Source organism: Vulpes lagopus, chromosome 3, assembly GCF_018345385.1.
Source record: "Vulpes lagopus strain Blue_001 chromosome 3, ASM1834538v1, whole genome shotgun sequence".
NCBI classification, from domain to species: Eukaryota; Metazoa; Chordata; class Mammalia; order Carnivora; family Canidae; genus Vulpes; species Vulpes lagopus.
This window is the reverse complement of record NC_054826.1, coordinates 104046311-104062593: the sequence shown is the minus strand read 5'-3', so window position 1 is coordinate 104062593 and position 16283 is coordinate 104046311. Positions and strand designations below refer to the sequence as shown.

The 16283-nt window shown below is 52.8% G+C and overlaps 1 protein-coding gene across 6 annotated transcripts in view; it reads right to left on the bottom strand.

Moving 5' to 3' along the window:
* MAD1L1 (mitotic arrest deficient 1 like 1) overlaps positions 1–16283 on the bottom strand; it is a 345450-nt gene that overhangs the window by 146112 nt on the left and 183055 nt on the right. For all 6 annotated transcript variants that reach the window (XM_041747758.1, XM_041747757.1, XM_041747762.1 and 3 more), the window contains one exon: positions 11025–11165. In XM_041747758.1, the coding sequence (XP_041603692.1) occupies positions 11025–11165 (141 nt within the window). The remainder of the gene's footprint in view (positions 1–11024; positions 11166–16283) is intronic.

Here is a 16283-nt window from a genome sequence, read left to right as displayed (position 1 = left end):
AGGAAGGGCGGTTTCCTCCTGCAGCCAGCATTCATGCCAGGTAGAGGCCTACAGGAACCCACGCGTGTCCAGGACCAGGACTGCGATGTCACTCCTGTAACCCTGTGGGACATCCTCCCTGGTGTGCCGCACGCAAGTCTCCCCACCGGAACAGGAGGGAAGGATGTATGTGACCCGTGTGCTGGTACTCGTCCTGCACATCAGGGGGTCTGGAGGTAATGGGGGATTGCTCAGGCTCTAGGCTTATGAGGGGCTCAGGAGGAAGCCAGGGGGGCCAGGGAATGACAGGCTGGCTGGAAATTCTCTAACCCGTGGGCCAGTCACAGCAACCAGGATGGAGCATCTCCTGAGGGGAAGAGACACCTACGACAGCCTCAGGAGGCCTTGGCCCCAGCTGACCTCGGAGTAGCAAGTCAGTGGAGGTGGCTGGGAGCACAGATGCATGGAGGCAGCACAGGAAGAAGAGAACCGGCCCCTCCTCAGGGCATGGGACGCAGGGCCCAGGCGCTCCAGAGAAGGCAGCATACCCAGGGCCTGTATCAGGAAGACGAAGCATGCAGAGAAGTTGGGGAGACCACAGAGCCACGTCAGGCCCAGCAGCTCACACAGCCCTTCCTGGTCGAAGGACATGTCCTCCAGACAGGCCCCCAGGTGACCACTGACCTCAGACACATGTCCCAGGCCCACGCGCCACTTGTGACAGGTGGAGGCTGCACTCAGATCTCATGTGGCTATTTTTATCTAGAGGTGAGAAGCTGCTCCTGAAGATGCAGCACCCTGCCAGCACAGGAGCCCAGGCACCACAGACAGGCAGTCCCTGCAGGCCAGGACAGGCTGCCAAAAAGCTAGCTGGCTGGGCCGAGGAGGATGCAAGGGCACCAAGCATAGTCCCCACATGCCTTATAGAGAGGAGTGGAGAGGTAAGAGCCTAGGGAGGCCAAGGCACGCCCAAAGTCACAGGACACATGGAGGGAACAAGACTGAAACCTCGGGCCTCCTGCCTTTCTGTTCTACTTCATTCATCCTTTGTGACCAAGCAGAAGGAAAAAGGAGACACTACCCAGTTATCAGGGGCCCTACCAGGTGGCAGCACCCAGACCCACTCATGGTGTTTGTCTGGCAGAGGCTCCGAGGGGCAGAACAAAGCCCTCCCAGCGTGGATGACAGCCACCAGACAAATCTGCTGATGTACAAGCTGGTGGGCTGCTCAGGGGTCAGGTGGAGGCCCAGAGCCTGGGTTCTGACAGGTGACCCTGGCTGCAGTGTAGCCTGTCAGATGGAGCCATCTGTACCATGAAGGCCACTGCTATGACCCAAGCAGCCCAGGCCTCTCCCACACCCAGAACATGCCCAGCCCCGTGAGGTGCTCAGTGGTGGAGCCCCAGACCCAGGGTATGGCTGGGTCCCTCCATGCCAGGAGCTCACATTGGAGCAGGGATCTCAGAGTGCGGGTAGGGACCCAAGCTGCCGTGTTGATACCTGGGAACTCGCCACAGGTACCACATTCCAGTCCCAAAGTCACTTCATCCCTGCACCCAGATAGGAAATAAAGGACTGGCCTGGGATGTCAGCAAGGTGGTGGGACAGGAGTCTCTGCTGTAACCCTGCAGAGCGTGGGTTGAGACAACTACACACGGGTGAGGACGGAAAAGATAACAGAACCTAAGAGTTGCTGTGAAAAGATAAACAAAATTGATAAGCCTTTTGCTGAACTCAGTAAAAAAATACATCTGACATAAAATCAGAAACGAAAGAGAAGACATCGCAACAGCACAGAAATACGAAGGTGCATAAGAAACTACTAGTGACTGAAACCAGTGAACCGAATCACCTGAAAGAAATGGACAAAGTCCCAGAAACACATGAACTCTTGAGAATAAACCCTGAAAAAACAGGGGATCTAAACAGACAAGTAACAAGTAAGGAAGGCTGAACTGGTAATAAAAATCTCCCAACAAAGAAAGGCCCAGGACCAGTCAGCTTCATCAGTAAATTCTACCAAACATTTAAAGAATTACTACCAATTCTTCTCAAACTCCTCCAAGAAAATCAGAGAGGAAGATTACTTCCAAACTCATCTTACGAGGCCAACATTAGCCTGATGCCAGAGCCAGACAAGGACGCTACAAGAAAACCAAATCACAGGCCAATATCCCACTAAACACAGACACCGAAATCTTCAACAAAGAAAAAACCACATTCCACAGCACATTCGGAGGGTCATACATTTGGGCACCCAGGTGGCTCTGTCAGTTGAACGTCCAACTCTTAATTTTGGCTCAGGTCATGATCTCAGAGTCATGAGATCGAATCCCACATCAGTATCCATGCTTAGCATAGACTCTACTTGGGATTGTCTCTCTCTCCCCTTCTGCCTTTCTCATCCACATATGCATGCTTACTATCTCGATAAATAAATCTTTAAATAAAAAAAAATTTTTTTAAAGAGGGTCACATACCACTACCAAGTGGATTTAGCCCTGGGATGCAAAGATGGTTTGACATGTGCAAATCAAGCAACGGGACGCTCCACGTTAACGGAATGTAGGATAAAAATCATATGATCATCTTGATAGCACACAAACAGTGCTTAATAAAACTCAACATGCTTTCAGGATAAAAATTAACTGGTACTAATTATGCTCTTCACCATAATGAATGTCCTGCCACACAGGACAAGCCCACAGCTCACATCATGCTCCACCGTGAGAAGCTGGGAGCCTTTTCCCTGTCCTCTCTCTATTCCTACTCAACATGGTACTGGAAGTCCTGGCCAGAACAGCCAGACAAGAAAAAGAAATAAGAGGCATCCAAATCTGTAGGGAACAAGTAAAACTGTCCCTGCAGATGACATGGTCCTACATACAGGAAATAAGACTGCACCAGAAAACTGTTAGAACTAACCAAAGAATTCAGTTTTAGGATACGGGATTGACATGCAAAAGTCGGGCAGCCCTGGTGGCACAGCGGTTTAGTGCCGCCTGCAGGCCGGGTTGTGATCCTGGAGACCCGGGATAGAGTCACACATCGGGCTCCCTGCATGGGGCCTGCTTCTCCCTCTGCCTGTGTCTCTGCCTCTCTCTCTCGCTCTCTCTCTCTCTCTCTCTGTGTGTGTCTCTCATGAATAAATAAAAAATAAAATCTTAAAAAAAAAACTTTAAAAAAAATGACATGCAAAAGTCACTAACAATGAACAATCAAAAAAGAGAACAATTCTAATTTTTAAAAAAAGTTAGAAATAAATCCAAGCAAGGAGGTGAAAGACCTGTAGATGGAAAATGTAAGACACTGCTGTAAGAACATGACAAGACACACAAAAAAAGACATTCCGTGCTCATGGATTGGAAGATATAATACTGTTAAAATGTCTGTATTACCCAAAGCAAACTACAGATTCAATGCAGCCCCTACCAAAATTCCAAAGGCATTTTTCACAGAAACAAAAAATTAATCCTAAAATGTGTACAGAACCACAAAAGACTCAGAGTAGCTAAAGAAATCTTGAGTAAGGAGAACAAAGCTGCAGGCATCACACTTCCTGACTTCAAACTATCACAAAGCTGTAGTAATCAAACAGCATAATACTGGCAGGACAACAGACACACAGACCAAAGGGACAGAATATGGAGCGCAGAAGTAAACCCACACACATGTCCAACAAATACTTGACAAAGGTGCCAAGGATTCACACTGGGCAAACGACAGACTCTTCAAGAACAGTGTTGAAACACCCACAACGGAAAACAATAGTTGCAGATCCTAATTTTACACCACACACACAAAATCAACTCAAAATAAAGACCTGAAACCATAAAAGTCCTAGAAGAAAAAAGAAAGGCTCGCTGATGTTCATCTTAGTGATGATTTTTTTTTTTTGACACCAAAAGTACAGGCAACAAAAGTGAAAATAAACCAGTGGGCCTGCATCCAACTAAAAAGCTTGTGCCCAACACAAGAAACCATTCACACAAGGGGTAAGGAGAGAGAATATGGAATGGGAGAAAATATTTGCACTCTATCTATCATCTATCTATCTATCTATCTATCTATCTATCTATCTATCAGGTAAAGGGTTAATATCCAATACATGAAAGGAGCTAGGGCAGCCCCGGTGGCGCAGCGGTTTAGTGCCGCCTGCAGCCTAGGGTGTGATCCTGGAGACGTGGGATCGAGTCCCATGTTGGGCTCCTGCATGGAGCCTGTTTCTCACTCTGTGTCTCTGCCTCTCTCTCTCTCTCTCTCTCTCTCTCTCTCTCTGAATAAATAAATAAATATTTTTTTAAAAAAGGAGCTCATGCAACTCAATAGCAAAAAAACCCACTCAATTAAAAGTGGGCAAAAGATCTACTTAGAAATTTTCCCCAAGAAAACAGATGGCCAACAGGCACATAAGGAGGTGCTTGTGGCATTGCTCATCAGGGCCACAGGGAGATCTCACTTCATATTTGTTAGGGTGGGTATTCTCAACTAGACAACGGACCGTGAGAGCACTGGTGAAGGATGCGCCGGGCACCACTAGTGGGAATGCAAACTGGCACAGCCACCACGGGAAACAGCGTGGAGCTTCCTCAAAAAATTAAAAATAGAAGTATGATCCATATAATCCAGTACTCCCACTTCTGGGAATATGTCAAAAGGAAATAAAATCACTCCTTCAAAGAAGTGCCTGCAGCCCCGGGTTTGTCACAGGACTATTCACAACAGCCTAGATGGGGAAGCAACCAAAACGCCTGCCAGTGGACGATGGACAGAGGAAACGTGCTCTGAGTACACAATGGAAGATTATTGAGCTTTAAAAAAGAATTAGCCTCTGTCATTTGTGACAAGACAAATGAACCTGGAGGACATTATGCTAAGGAAAAAATACTTAAGACAGACATAGAAAGAAAATTATTACGAAACTGCACTTACATGCAGGATCTCAAATTGCTGAACTCACAGAAACAGAGAGCAGAAACATGGTTGCCAGAGGCCGGGGTAGGAGGGACAGGCAGGTGTACGCATGCTACACAAGAATGCACCCCTGGTCGTACAGTGAATGAGACCTGGAGACTCATACACAGCACGATGACAGGATCATAGCTAATTAGACTGTATCCTCAGTACAGCAGGCGTGCTGGCTCTGCAAGCCTAGTGACTGCCTTTCTCAGAGTGACAATGGGGCCCAAGCCCAGAGGCCATTGCTCCACTGAGGTGTCTACACAGAGCCTGCCACCAGCTTTGAGCCCCAACCTCCTGTCTCTGTCCTGAGCACGGGAGCCAGAGCCTCCACCAATATCCGTCTCCCATGGGTCTGCCCGCCTGCAGGCTCCAAAAGTGCTCCCTACAGAGACTTCCCTGAGCCCAGCTCATCTCACTTACCCCTTCTTGTCCCCCTGTCTGTTACACTCTGCCCATCTTTTAACACTGTCCCAAGGTTTTTCACTGTCTTATGTGTGCTTGTCCACAGGATAGTCACCCAGAGTTCTTTGTGAAAGGAAAAGTGAGAAGGTACCTTCCTAAGAAAAGAGGATCTCAGACCTGCTGAACTACCCAGGGCTCCTCCAGAGGCCAAATTATGCCCCTCCTGAGCAGGAGGGTGGGAACACTGTCATCGGGACCTCACAGAAGTAACACAAGGACAGGGAGATGGAAGCAATGGGACAGCCATTCTCCTGACACTGGAAATTGGAAATTTCCTGCCGCAATCTGAAATTGGGATTTTCCACATACCTTCATGAAGCCAGCAGCACCATAATCTGTTTTAATTAAATAAATTAGAAAAACAAATCAGGCTGATATGTGGAATCAAGGTGGCACGAGCTGCATATTTATAGCTCTGTTGACAGAGGAAGGTTCATGACATATGCTACCAACTTATGCAGATGCTTTATTAAGTGGAATAAATAAAATCCATGCAAAACAGCACAAACTTCACCAGAGACGGGCTACTGGGATTCTCCCATTCTCAGCACTTCCAGTTTGTTTCCCTGAAACGTGTCTGCCAGACTCAAAACGTGCTCCACATCAGAACTACCTGATTAAGCTAAAGGAGTGAAATGCAGTGGCTCAGAAGGAGCAGGGGAGGTTGTCAAACTCCCAGAACCCCTGTCCCTCCCCGTTAGTGAACAGTTAGGTGCACTAGAGCAGCTCTCTCCCTACGCCCGTCCATCCACCAACCTGGCCCAGGGGCCCCACACTGTCGTGGTGGCTTCACACTAGCAGCAGCATGCTGGGAGTCCCAGGAAGAGTGGCGCTAGATGACAGTAGGACACCTATAGCCAGCACCCAAATCCAGGTCCCCTACCTGTTCTGTCAGTAGTTTTACTGGCACACAGCAATGCCCACCATTCACAAGTGGCCCAAAGCTGCTTTCCAGTGGCCATAATCACAGAGCTGAGCATGCGGCCGCACAGCCCACAGAGTGTATAGTGTGGCCCTTTGTGGGCTGGGCCAATCTGCTGACCCAAGTGAGAAGACACAGAAGCTCAGGGTGTGGGATGGGGCAGAGAGGGAGGTCATGGCAGAGAGAGGCAAGAGGGAGGGAAAAGACAAGGTAGGCCTGAAGGCAGAACACAAAACAAGGAAGGCAACACAAGGAAGCAGAAGTAGGGGGAGGGGGAGAGGCAGAAAGACACGCACACCCCACACCCATTAGGCCTACCCTGAGTTCCATCACGGTAATGTTCTCTTCTTCTGTCCCCCCGGACCCTGCCTTTCTAGACAGGCAATCCATCAGGCCGGGCGGGAGCTGGGGAGAGTTAATCCGCCTCCGTAATCAGACCCTGAGGGCTGTGGGGGTGTTCTCCCTGCATGCACCTTGTGGCTCTCCACAGCTCCTTAAGGCACTTGAACAAAATAGGAGACTTTGGGGGCTCACCAGCAAGCACTCAGCACACAGCTGCTCTTCCGGGGCCTGCATGCATCCCCTGAGCAGTGCATACCTCATCATAGTGACAGATGTCTTGTCCGGGAGGCACTAAGGAACCTTCACAACCAGGTTCTATGAAGTGATAGAACTTTTTCCTGTGCGTCAATGTGTGGTGCTCAGCTAATAAACTTCTGACAGGCCCCTCGGAGCAATGTTTAAAGCTCTCGAGTTCCTAATACACAAAACATTACTGTTTAATAAGAACAGGAAAACCCACCCCGTGCCCTGGGGAGCAGCACCCTGTGGCCAGCATGTAGCCTCTGTGACCTGAAGGGTGGAGTTCAAGCTGAGGTGCCTGCACCTGCTCCCTGAACCAATGAGCTGCCCCTGCCCAAGCCTGACGGGCCAGCTCCACTCACTGAGCCACAGGTCTCTCCCAGAGCTGCCTGCCTGCCCATCGAGTATCAGGAGGCAGGCAGGTAGAGCTGAGGCCACAACCCAGGGCCTTGGCAGGGAGGGACTCGGGCCTTCTGTCTGGAATGCAACCCCACAGCTGAGAGAAAGGGTAAAATGGGCTTCAGAGACCCCAGCTTCACAGATGCCCTTACGTAAAAAGTCTGGATCCCTGGAGGCCCATCCCCTAGAAAGGGCAGGCTGCAGATGGGGGGTGGGTATGGCTGGGCCCCCCAGGCTGCCGCAGAGCCCAGTGCTCTGTGAGTCTGTATGAACACAGTGAACCCACTACACTCTCAGATGCCTGCCTGTCCTCCTGCGGGGCTCTTGGCTCTGCCAGGAGCATGCTGGGGCCAAATGCAAGTTAGGCCCATGTCTGGGGTTTGGTGCTCCACCTAAAAGGAGCTCTACCACTACCTCCTGGACATGCATGAGGCTCCCAGATCTAGGAGACCCCAACTCACAGCCTGTGGCCCCCACGTGAGCCGCCCAGCAGGGTGAAACCTTATCCTCCTCTCCCGGCCCCACTAGCTTCTGAGGAACCTGTACACCAAAAACCCTATTTGAAAAAAAAAAACAGGGACGCCTGGGTGGCTCAATGGTTAAGCGACTGCCTTCAGCTCAGGGTGTGATCCTAGGGTCCTGGGATGGAGTCCCACATTGGGTTCCCTGCATAGTGTCTGCTTCTCCCTCTGCCTGTGTCTCTCTGCCTCTCCCTCTCTGTGTTTCTCATGAATAAATAAATCTTAAAAAAAAAAAAAAAAAAGGAAAAAGGAACCCAAAAAACTCGTTTGTTGACTCAGGGAAGAGTTGGGGAAGGACCATGTCTCCAGCCTGAGCCTGGTCCCCCATCCAGCGTGAACAGAGCACATGGGAATGCCTACAGAGGCTGGGGGGCATGCCCACCCTCAGGGTGGTGGGGGGGGGGGAGGGGACACGACAGGACACTCACCTGTCAAGAGACTCAGGCCCGTCACAGGAGGAGACAGTGGGAGGGGCAGAGCTGTTCAGCTCCAGTTGCCACAGCGCCTCCCCGCCTACTGCTGGCATGACCGGGTGGGCTGATCCTGGTGCTGCTGCTCTGGGCACAGCACCAGGATCTACTTCACCTGGGAGCTTGCCTCAACTCTTTCCTGAACCTGAGACCCACCCCTGACCCCCCTCTGAATCCCTTTCTTTCATTGCTATAGGCTCAGTTCCTAAAGCTGGGGCCACCTTCTCCCTGGCTCAGACCCTCTCGTGGATGGCAAGTAGCTCCAGGGGCGCCCACCAGCAATGACCTCACGTCAGGGACACCAGGTGGCCCCAGTGCCACAGGAGAGGCTGCGTGGTACTGAGAAAGAGAGAAAGTCTTGACAGAAAGTCGGCCCTTCGCTTTAGGGGCTACACACTCTCCAACATGCCTACGGAGCCACCCTAGAGTCCACATGAGAATGGCCACTTGTGGGGCAGCTAATGACTTCATGGGGCCCAAAAAGGGAGACTGGTTTCCACACTGTTGACGGGGCCACTGGCTATAATGCATGGGAGCCAGGTGAGTATTTCATTCATCTCCACTTTTTATTCCCTTCTACATCATACTGCCATCAAAATACCTATTACCTCCATGGACCACAGAAAATGCTACTTGCTATGTTTGTGCCTCTTGGTGCACTTCTGTGACATCACTGAGTGATCAGAAGAAACCCCTTAGGATTATCCCCGTTCTGGCTGCTGAAGGACCAGACTAGACTATATATAAGACATGGGATAGCGTGAGCAATGTGGCCTCTGTGAGGATGAAGGATGTCCCTGAAGGTGGACCAGGCAGGGCTCCCCATATATTTCCTCACACCACACCCGCATCCTGATCCCGTGGCCAGCCCTGAGGGCAGAGGTGCCTAAGCTCCAGTAGCAGCTAGCACAGAACTGAGCTCGCCAGGCACCAGTCCTCTGGCAGAAGGAGCTCTGTGGATCTTGCACGTGGCAGGCATCGCCATGCGCCATGCCATCTCACCCAGGGCCCCTCATCCTCGCCGCATCCTGCATGGCCCCAACGACATGTGCTAGACAGCTAGCATTCAGCCTTCCGGGAAGGACACCCTTCCCCCAGCACAGGTTCCAAGAAAGGGCTGGAGGGAGGCCAGAGGGGGGTCTCAGTTACGAGAGGAGAAGGAACAGAGGCCAAGGAGAAACCCCCCACCCCCACCCAAGGCCTGTACACAGAGCAGGACCCATGGCTTCATCTGCTGCCACCTGGTGGGGGCCAGTGGTTCACAGCCCTTGATGGGGTGGACCCAGGTCTCTGAGCAGGAAGGGACAGGGTCCAGATCTGACCTCCACAGTGCACTGACCTACATGCTGCCTCCACTTGCTGCAGGTTGGGGGGGGGATGGGCTGCTGATCACTAACACCTGAGGTCAGTAAGCTTCTCTTCACCTGCTCCCTGATGTTCCAGAAAGGCTAGGGGACAGTGACCAGTAGGCCTGACCTAGGAATGCTTGGATGTCAGTCTCCCTATGCTTGGTCCTTCCTGCAGATAGCAGCATGGGCTCAGGTGGGTTCTTGTAAAGCTAACAGAGCCTGTTGTGTAGGACAGGGTGTGGAGGGCATGTGGGGATGAACTGGACTGCCAGGATGGCTTTCCTGAAGGACCAGGCCCTCTGCTCCAGCAGGCAGGATGGCAAGCAGGGCCAGCACCCAGGGCTCTAAAGCTGTGTCTCAGGATTAGCGCCCAGCATAAGATGGGATTCCAGGGAGCAGGAGCTCTGGGCTGGACAGTGGGGGGGGGGGGGGGGGGGGGAGGTCTCCATCCCAATCTGGGTCAGTCTGACCTGGGAGGAGGGCAGACAAGCAGCAAGAGGCTGACCTGTTCCTGGAAGGGCCGATCTGTGCCCCCATGCAGGAGGAAAGAGGACAGTGACCAGGACAAAAAGGAAAAGACAGTTGTGTTGGTGAAGCTAGCTGAGCCTGGCTATCTTCCACCTATGAGCACTCGCCCAGGACTCCAGAGGGGTGAACATGAAGGCTGGGGTGATTCCCCATTACACTTCTGACCACAGAAAGGGAAACAAGGGAGTTGGGAACCTTCTCTCCTGAGCAAGCAGGCAGGATTCCGGGAGGCGAAGACAGGAAGAGAATGGGAGCCACTGGCAAAGAGGTAAAACAAAGCCAGTGCCCATCTGTCTGCTGGAAGCCTCTGCATTTCGTGTTGCCTAAAACCCTTCACGAGGAGGGCTGAGCCTGTGCTGGGAGCCTCAGGGCTAAGGGCCAAATGTGCAGGACCAGGAGGCAAGACAGGGTACCCATGCTCAACAGCCCCTCATTACCCCGACATAAAAAACCCCACACCGATGGCATTGGAGGTGCCAAACTATCAGCCTTGCAATTAACTAATTAGGGCACACAGGGCGTGCACAGACAGGAGGGATCTCCCAATGTAAAAAATGCTGGGGATGACTGAAGGTGTCAGGGAGTCCTCCCTGCAAATCTCTCTTCATTAATGTTTCATGTGGAGTCAAATGTGTTGTAATAAAATGGCTATTAATGCACTTATATTTATGATGACTCACTAGTACAGCTGGGGCTGACATTCCCCATTCAGCTGAATGTCTGCATTTTAACAACAGTACCACCAGCAGCCCCTCTGTGGGCCCTCCTCTCCCGGGGCAATGGGTCAGAGCTCAGAGCCAGCACACAGAAGACAGGTGGATGGATGGCCCTCGCCCGCCTGCACACTCACCTCTATCTCTGAGCTGTGGGCATGTACTTTCTGCACCATGTCCTCGGCCTCACGCATGCGACGAGTCAGCTGGGGTGAGTACTCGGCCGAGGTCAGCTCACTGTCGTAGGAACCCAGGATGGCACGCATTCCGTCTCGTTCCTGTGGGCACAGAGGGCAGGTCATCAGGCCAGAGTGGCCTCACATGGCCCCTCAAAGAGCTCAGTATCATTTGGATTCACAATGGCTTGACAGAGCCCAGCTAGGCCACAACAGGGCCACCCGTAGCAGCTCTGAACCAGTAGCCTGAGCACAACCAGGATCCAGCATGGTCCTATGACTGCCTGGGTGGCCTTCAGCCACAGGGTTTGTGGAGACCTACAGTGGCCAGAGATCCCTCCCTGTGCCTGCTGACTCCCCCAGGTATGCAGGAGCTCTCTGCCTCATGCCAGGCAATGGGTTTGAATATCCTACCTCCTGTGACTTCTGACCTGGCCTCTGAGCCAGGAACATTCTGGGTGATGTTCCACACAGCAGGAGAGAAGAGAGATCCACCCAAGCAGCAGGCATCCAGATCAGAGTGAGAAGCCAAGCAAGACCCGTCCAGACTCTGAACCACCCCAAACCCCCTACTAAACAGTTCTGGCCTGGGCGAGCTCCCTGTCGGTCTCCCCACAGAGCTCATGGGATGCCTGGGCCCACACCCCCAGAGCACAGAGACACTTGCCCTGCTCAGCACCCTTTCTCCATTTCTTGGGCAATGTGTGTGCTATGCAAAGATGCACCCAGGTTTTGTGGAAGACGTCAGGACTAAACCACAGAGAAGCTACTGCTCAGGGTGCTCTGCTAGAAATGCCTATTAAGGCTGAGCATGAGCCAGAGTCAGGGGCCCTGGGAGAGGTGGACAGCTTCTCCTGCCCAGAACTGGAAGATCCCATCCTCAGAGTTTGTGGAGGGAGACAACCCTCTGGAGGCCAGTCAGGAAAGGCTGCAGAGACCCAAGGTGTCCCTGGGTCCAGCAGACTCTGGATGGCCTGTGCAAAGGGTACCCATGCCAGGAAAGGAGCTGCTGTCTCTCCGGTGGGTCGCTCACCACCCTTCCTCACTCCCTGACTGTGGGCCTGGATTCTTCCTCAGCCTAAACAGATCCCCAGCCTGAGCTGGGAGATGGCACCTACCCTCCTGCCATCGCCTGGGAAGCCTACACAGAGACAATCAAGTAATCGTGCAGGAAGCCCAGGCACTCTAAGCACACTCTTCATACCCTCATGCTTGAAAACATCTTGGGGTGTTTGTGGGATGTCAGCTCAGTCTGAGATCTGCTGAGATCTGGTGGGGCCTGAGAGTCTTTTTCACAAACGTGAGTCCAGAGAGATTGGTGCTGGTGTGTTGGACACAGAGCTCCACGCCTCTGCCTAGGGCAGCATAGGCCCAAATGAAAGGGCAGGTTTTACAAGGGCCAGGTTGATCCCAACTCTGCCCTAGGCTAGCTGGGCATCCGAGGTCAGAGCATTCATTCCCATCCTCAATTCCCAGATTAGTGGGGTAATCTGCTAGTCTCAAAGGATGATGTGAAGATCAATGCTGTCACGGATGCTGCATACACGCATTGCCCAATAAGCAAGGCCCAACGATCTTACCCATGTCAGCAAACAGATCTCCACAGGTTCACAGGCGCATTCTGCACCAGCCCTGACACAGCCTCACTACCTCTCGGCCCCTGACTCTCCAGAGCAGGGCGTCCAGACATGCCATAGGGACGGCCCATAGCGCACAGGCTCAAAGGCACATTTATGGACCCGAAATGGCCTCCAACTTAGTGTTCTCTCGGTGGGAGAGGCCCTCCTTCTCAGGTGAGACAGGAGGAAGGTGCAGGGCTTATGGGCCTCAGACCCGGTCATCACTCTGGTGTGGACTCCACAATTAGAGGCTGACAAGAAATTCAATAAGTGAGAAATTAAAGTTACAAATCCACCTGGAACTGGTCACACATCCGTGGGAAATCTGTTTCCACAGGAAGGTTTATCGAGTGTCCTTATTTTATTGGAATCCTCTATCTTCATATTGACTTTTACTGTTCGAGCTGGTTACCAGAGTTGTGGCTACCAGAGTGCCGGCGCCCCAGAGGGCTGGGGGCATCTTCCTTGCATAAACAAGCTGCAATTGTCCCCTTCGACTGACCCATAAATCCCCACAACGCTGCCTTTCAGTGCAAGGCCCCTCCATCACATCTCCCAGAGCGCCGAGGCAGGTGAAGAGAAGCACACAAACTAGCAAGTTTGTTGTTCTACCTGTTAAAGAAATTGTTTTGTCATTACCAGTAAAAGACCAAGAAATGTGCCGGTTTGATTTGATAATGACTTTTTAATGACCAATTCTGCTTATGGTAAAGTTTGCTTCATTTCCACTTGAGCAAATGTCGGCAATTAATCCCTGAACAAACAGGTACTTGGTTTGTGCAGAAGCCTCTGAGTCGCACCCAAAGCACAAACAAGAGGCTGCTTCCCACCAAGCGCCTCTCCTTGGGCCTGGAGCGGTCCTGTGTGAAAGCCAGCACAACTGCTCATCACAGAACTCGGGGCAGCTCCACACGGATGCAGGCAGGATCATCCACACAGAGGTGAAGCAGGCACTGCAGGCGTAGTGGCAGGGGAGGCCCCGACCCACGAGGGGTCGCCACCCAGGGGAGCCACCAATCGACAGCAGTGCCTGAGACTCTGCTCTGTTCTCATCAGCCCCAGTCGTCTGAGAATGAGCATGCTGGCCCCAGCCACCTCACATCTGGGGGTCACACTCACTGGCCCGCCTGCCCCCAGGCCTCAAAGAGCTGGACTGCTGGGAGACTGTGCCCCTCCACCTTGTAGATGGAGCCTCTCAGCGAGGACTGACAGGCCAGTGCCTGACTCCAGGACAGACAGCTCACGACCCGGCCCACCTCTCTGTACCAGGGATAGGAGGGGTCTTCTGGAATACGCCCCCCAGAGGGCCCAGAACCTGAGGAGGGCAGAGATGAGGGGTTCTGGACAAATCAATGCTTCCTTCTGTGGGAACGATGGGATGGAGCACCTGAGCAGTGCTCAGTGGTGGTGGGGAGCCAATCCTGACACTGGGGAGGAATGACCATCAAGTCCAGGCCACGGTCTTCTGGGAAGGAAGTGGAGGCACAGAGGTGCTGAACTGCTCATCAAAGCTGCACAGAGAGGATGGGCACTGGCCCAATTCAGGGGGCTGGCAGGTGCTGGGAGCCCCGGCAAGAGCACCCTGGCAGGACGGAGTCAGGAGACAAAGGGTGGAACACAAAGTCTGAGCAAGGACCCTCCCCATCTAATCCATCAGCAGATGCTGTCAGGTCATCCACAGGAAGCAAGTCCTTGCCCTACCTCTCCACATGGTGCATGACCTGGGACCCATGGGGATCAATGCAAGAAGCCCTGCCCTTGACAATGGCAAAGGCCACCTGCCTCCCACCTGTCCCTCAAGATTTCTCAGCCATACTGACCCCTGGGTCACACAGGACATGTCCAGTCCAGGCTGTCGGCTACACAGCTACCCAGCACAGCTCTCACCACACTCTGCTCACTGCTGGCATCTCTCTTTCCTTCTCCTCCAGCCCCAGGAGGGAGGAGCCTTACGCCCTGCCTGTCTCTCATGCCAGCACTGCTCCAGGTTTGCAGGGTTCCATGATGGCAGGAATGTTTTCATATGCCAGCCTATGAGCTCCCAAAAGACTGTGGCTTACAGCAGGGAAGGGAGACTTCTGCACACGTGGTCTGAGGTCAGCCTATTTGCAGGCTAAGGAAAAGGCTCCCATGAGTCTGGGCCAATGAACAGAGCCATGGGCAGGAGAACAAAGGCCTAGAACCACGGGGAAGGTGAGAGAACCCAAGACAAGCGACAGATTCAGCCAGAGACATGGAAAGGGGAGGGCTTCCGAGAGCATGTGTGTGTGCATGAGTATGTGCGTGCATGTGTATGAGTTGCACACACATGCAATAAATCTTCACCAGATCAAGCCCTAAATATGCCCTTGTACTCGAAGGTGGCAGGCTGAGAGCAGGAACATCTCTAGAGGCTTCTGATCCTAACAGGCCCTAATGCCCCCAGCAGAAGGCTCCCTGCTGCTGGGAGGGGCCTCCCAGGGAGCTTCGGGCAACATAGCCAGGGGCCTCCAGCTACTGGACAATGACAAGCACTGGGGAGGTTCACCTCTGGGGTCACACAAACCTGGGATCAAATCCTAACTTCACAACTTCACCACTAGCCAGCTGTGAAACCCTGGGCAAGTGACTTAATCTCTCTCAACTCACCCTTTTTGTGCAAAAACAGAGGCATGACAACCCACAGGGGGTCTAAAAAATGAGCCAAGATCATTAAGGAACATAACGTAGAAGGGCTGGGGTAATGATCACAACGAGGGACATGGGAGGAGGGGGCCAGGGCCAGCCCACAGCACCAACGAGCTCTGCCTGTCCTGGGCTCGCTGGCCCAATGGAAGGGGGCAGTGCCCTGGGCTGTTCTGTTTCTCTTCTTTCTGACACCAGACTGTCTCCATTACAACTCACCAGTGGAAAGCTGGAAAAGATGCTCACAGAGGTGTGGCCTGGCTTATCCACTCCTCAAACCAGAGCTGAGGAAGGTGGCTCAGAGAACCTGAGGGGTAGGGTTCCCAGCCAGCAGCCCACAGTCCCCATGTTCCCACCATGAGAGAAGGGGCCAGGCCAAGGGACCCAGGATGAAATGGCCCATGTGGGCGAGGTTCCCTCTCCATTGGGTGTGGATCCCAGCACCCCCTCTTAGCAGCTGGAAGATGAACCCAGGTGAGCACTGAGCCCCTCCTGGTGGACCAGGGAGCAGTTCTGAGCTCATGAGCAAGTCCTCCTCCTACCTGCCAATAGCTGCCCAGGCACCAGGGGTCTGGGGGTCTCCCACAGGAAGGAGGCCAACCCGAGGGGCTGTGGGCACAGAGGTCTCTGTGGTGACATCAGCCCCACCTAAAAACAGCAGGAGTTGGGGAGATGACCACCTCTAAGGGTACAGAGACCAAAGAAAAGGAACAGCCTGACCACCTGACATGCTCTAGAAAGCCAAGAACATTTGACAAAAATGAAATTTACTCTCTTGTGCTTCTATTTATTGGTGTAGAAGCAATTTTAGAATGGTGTAGGAAAGCAGGAGAGAGAGAAGCCTCGGCCCCTGTGCGGGCAGCCCAGAACAGGACAACCAGCGCTGGGCCAGCCTGGACACAGGCTCTGCCCCCAGCACCCAGTGGGCTGCATCTCA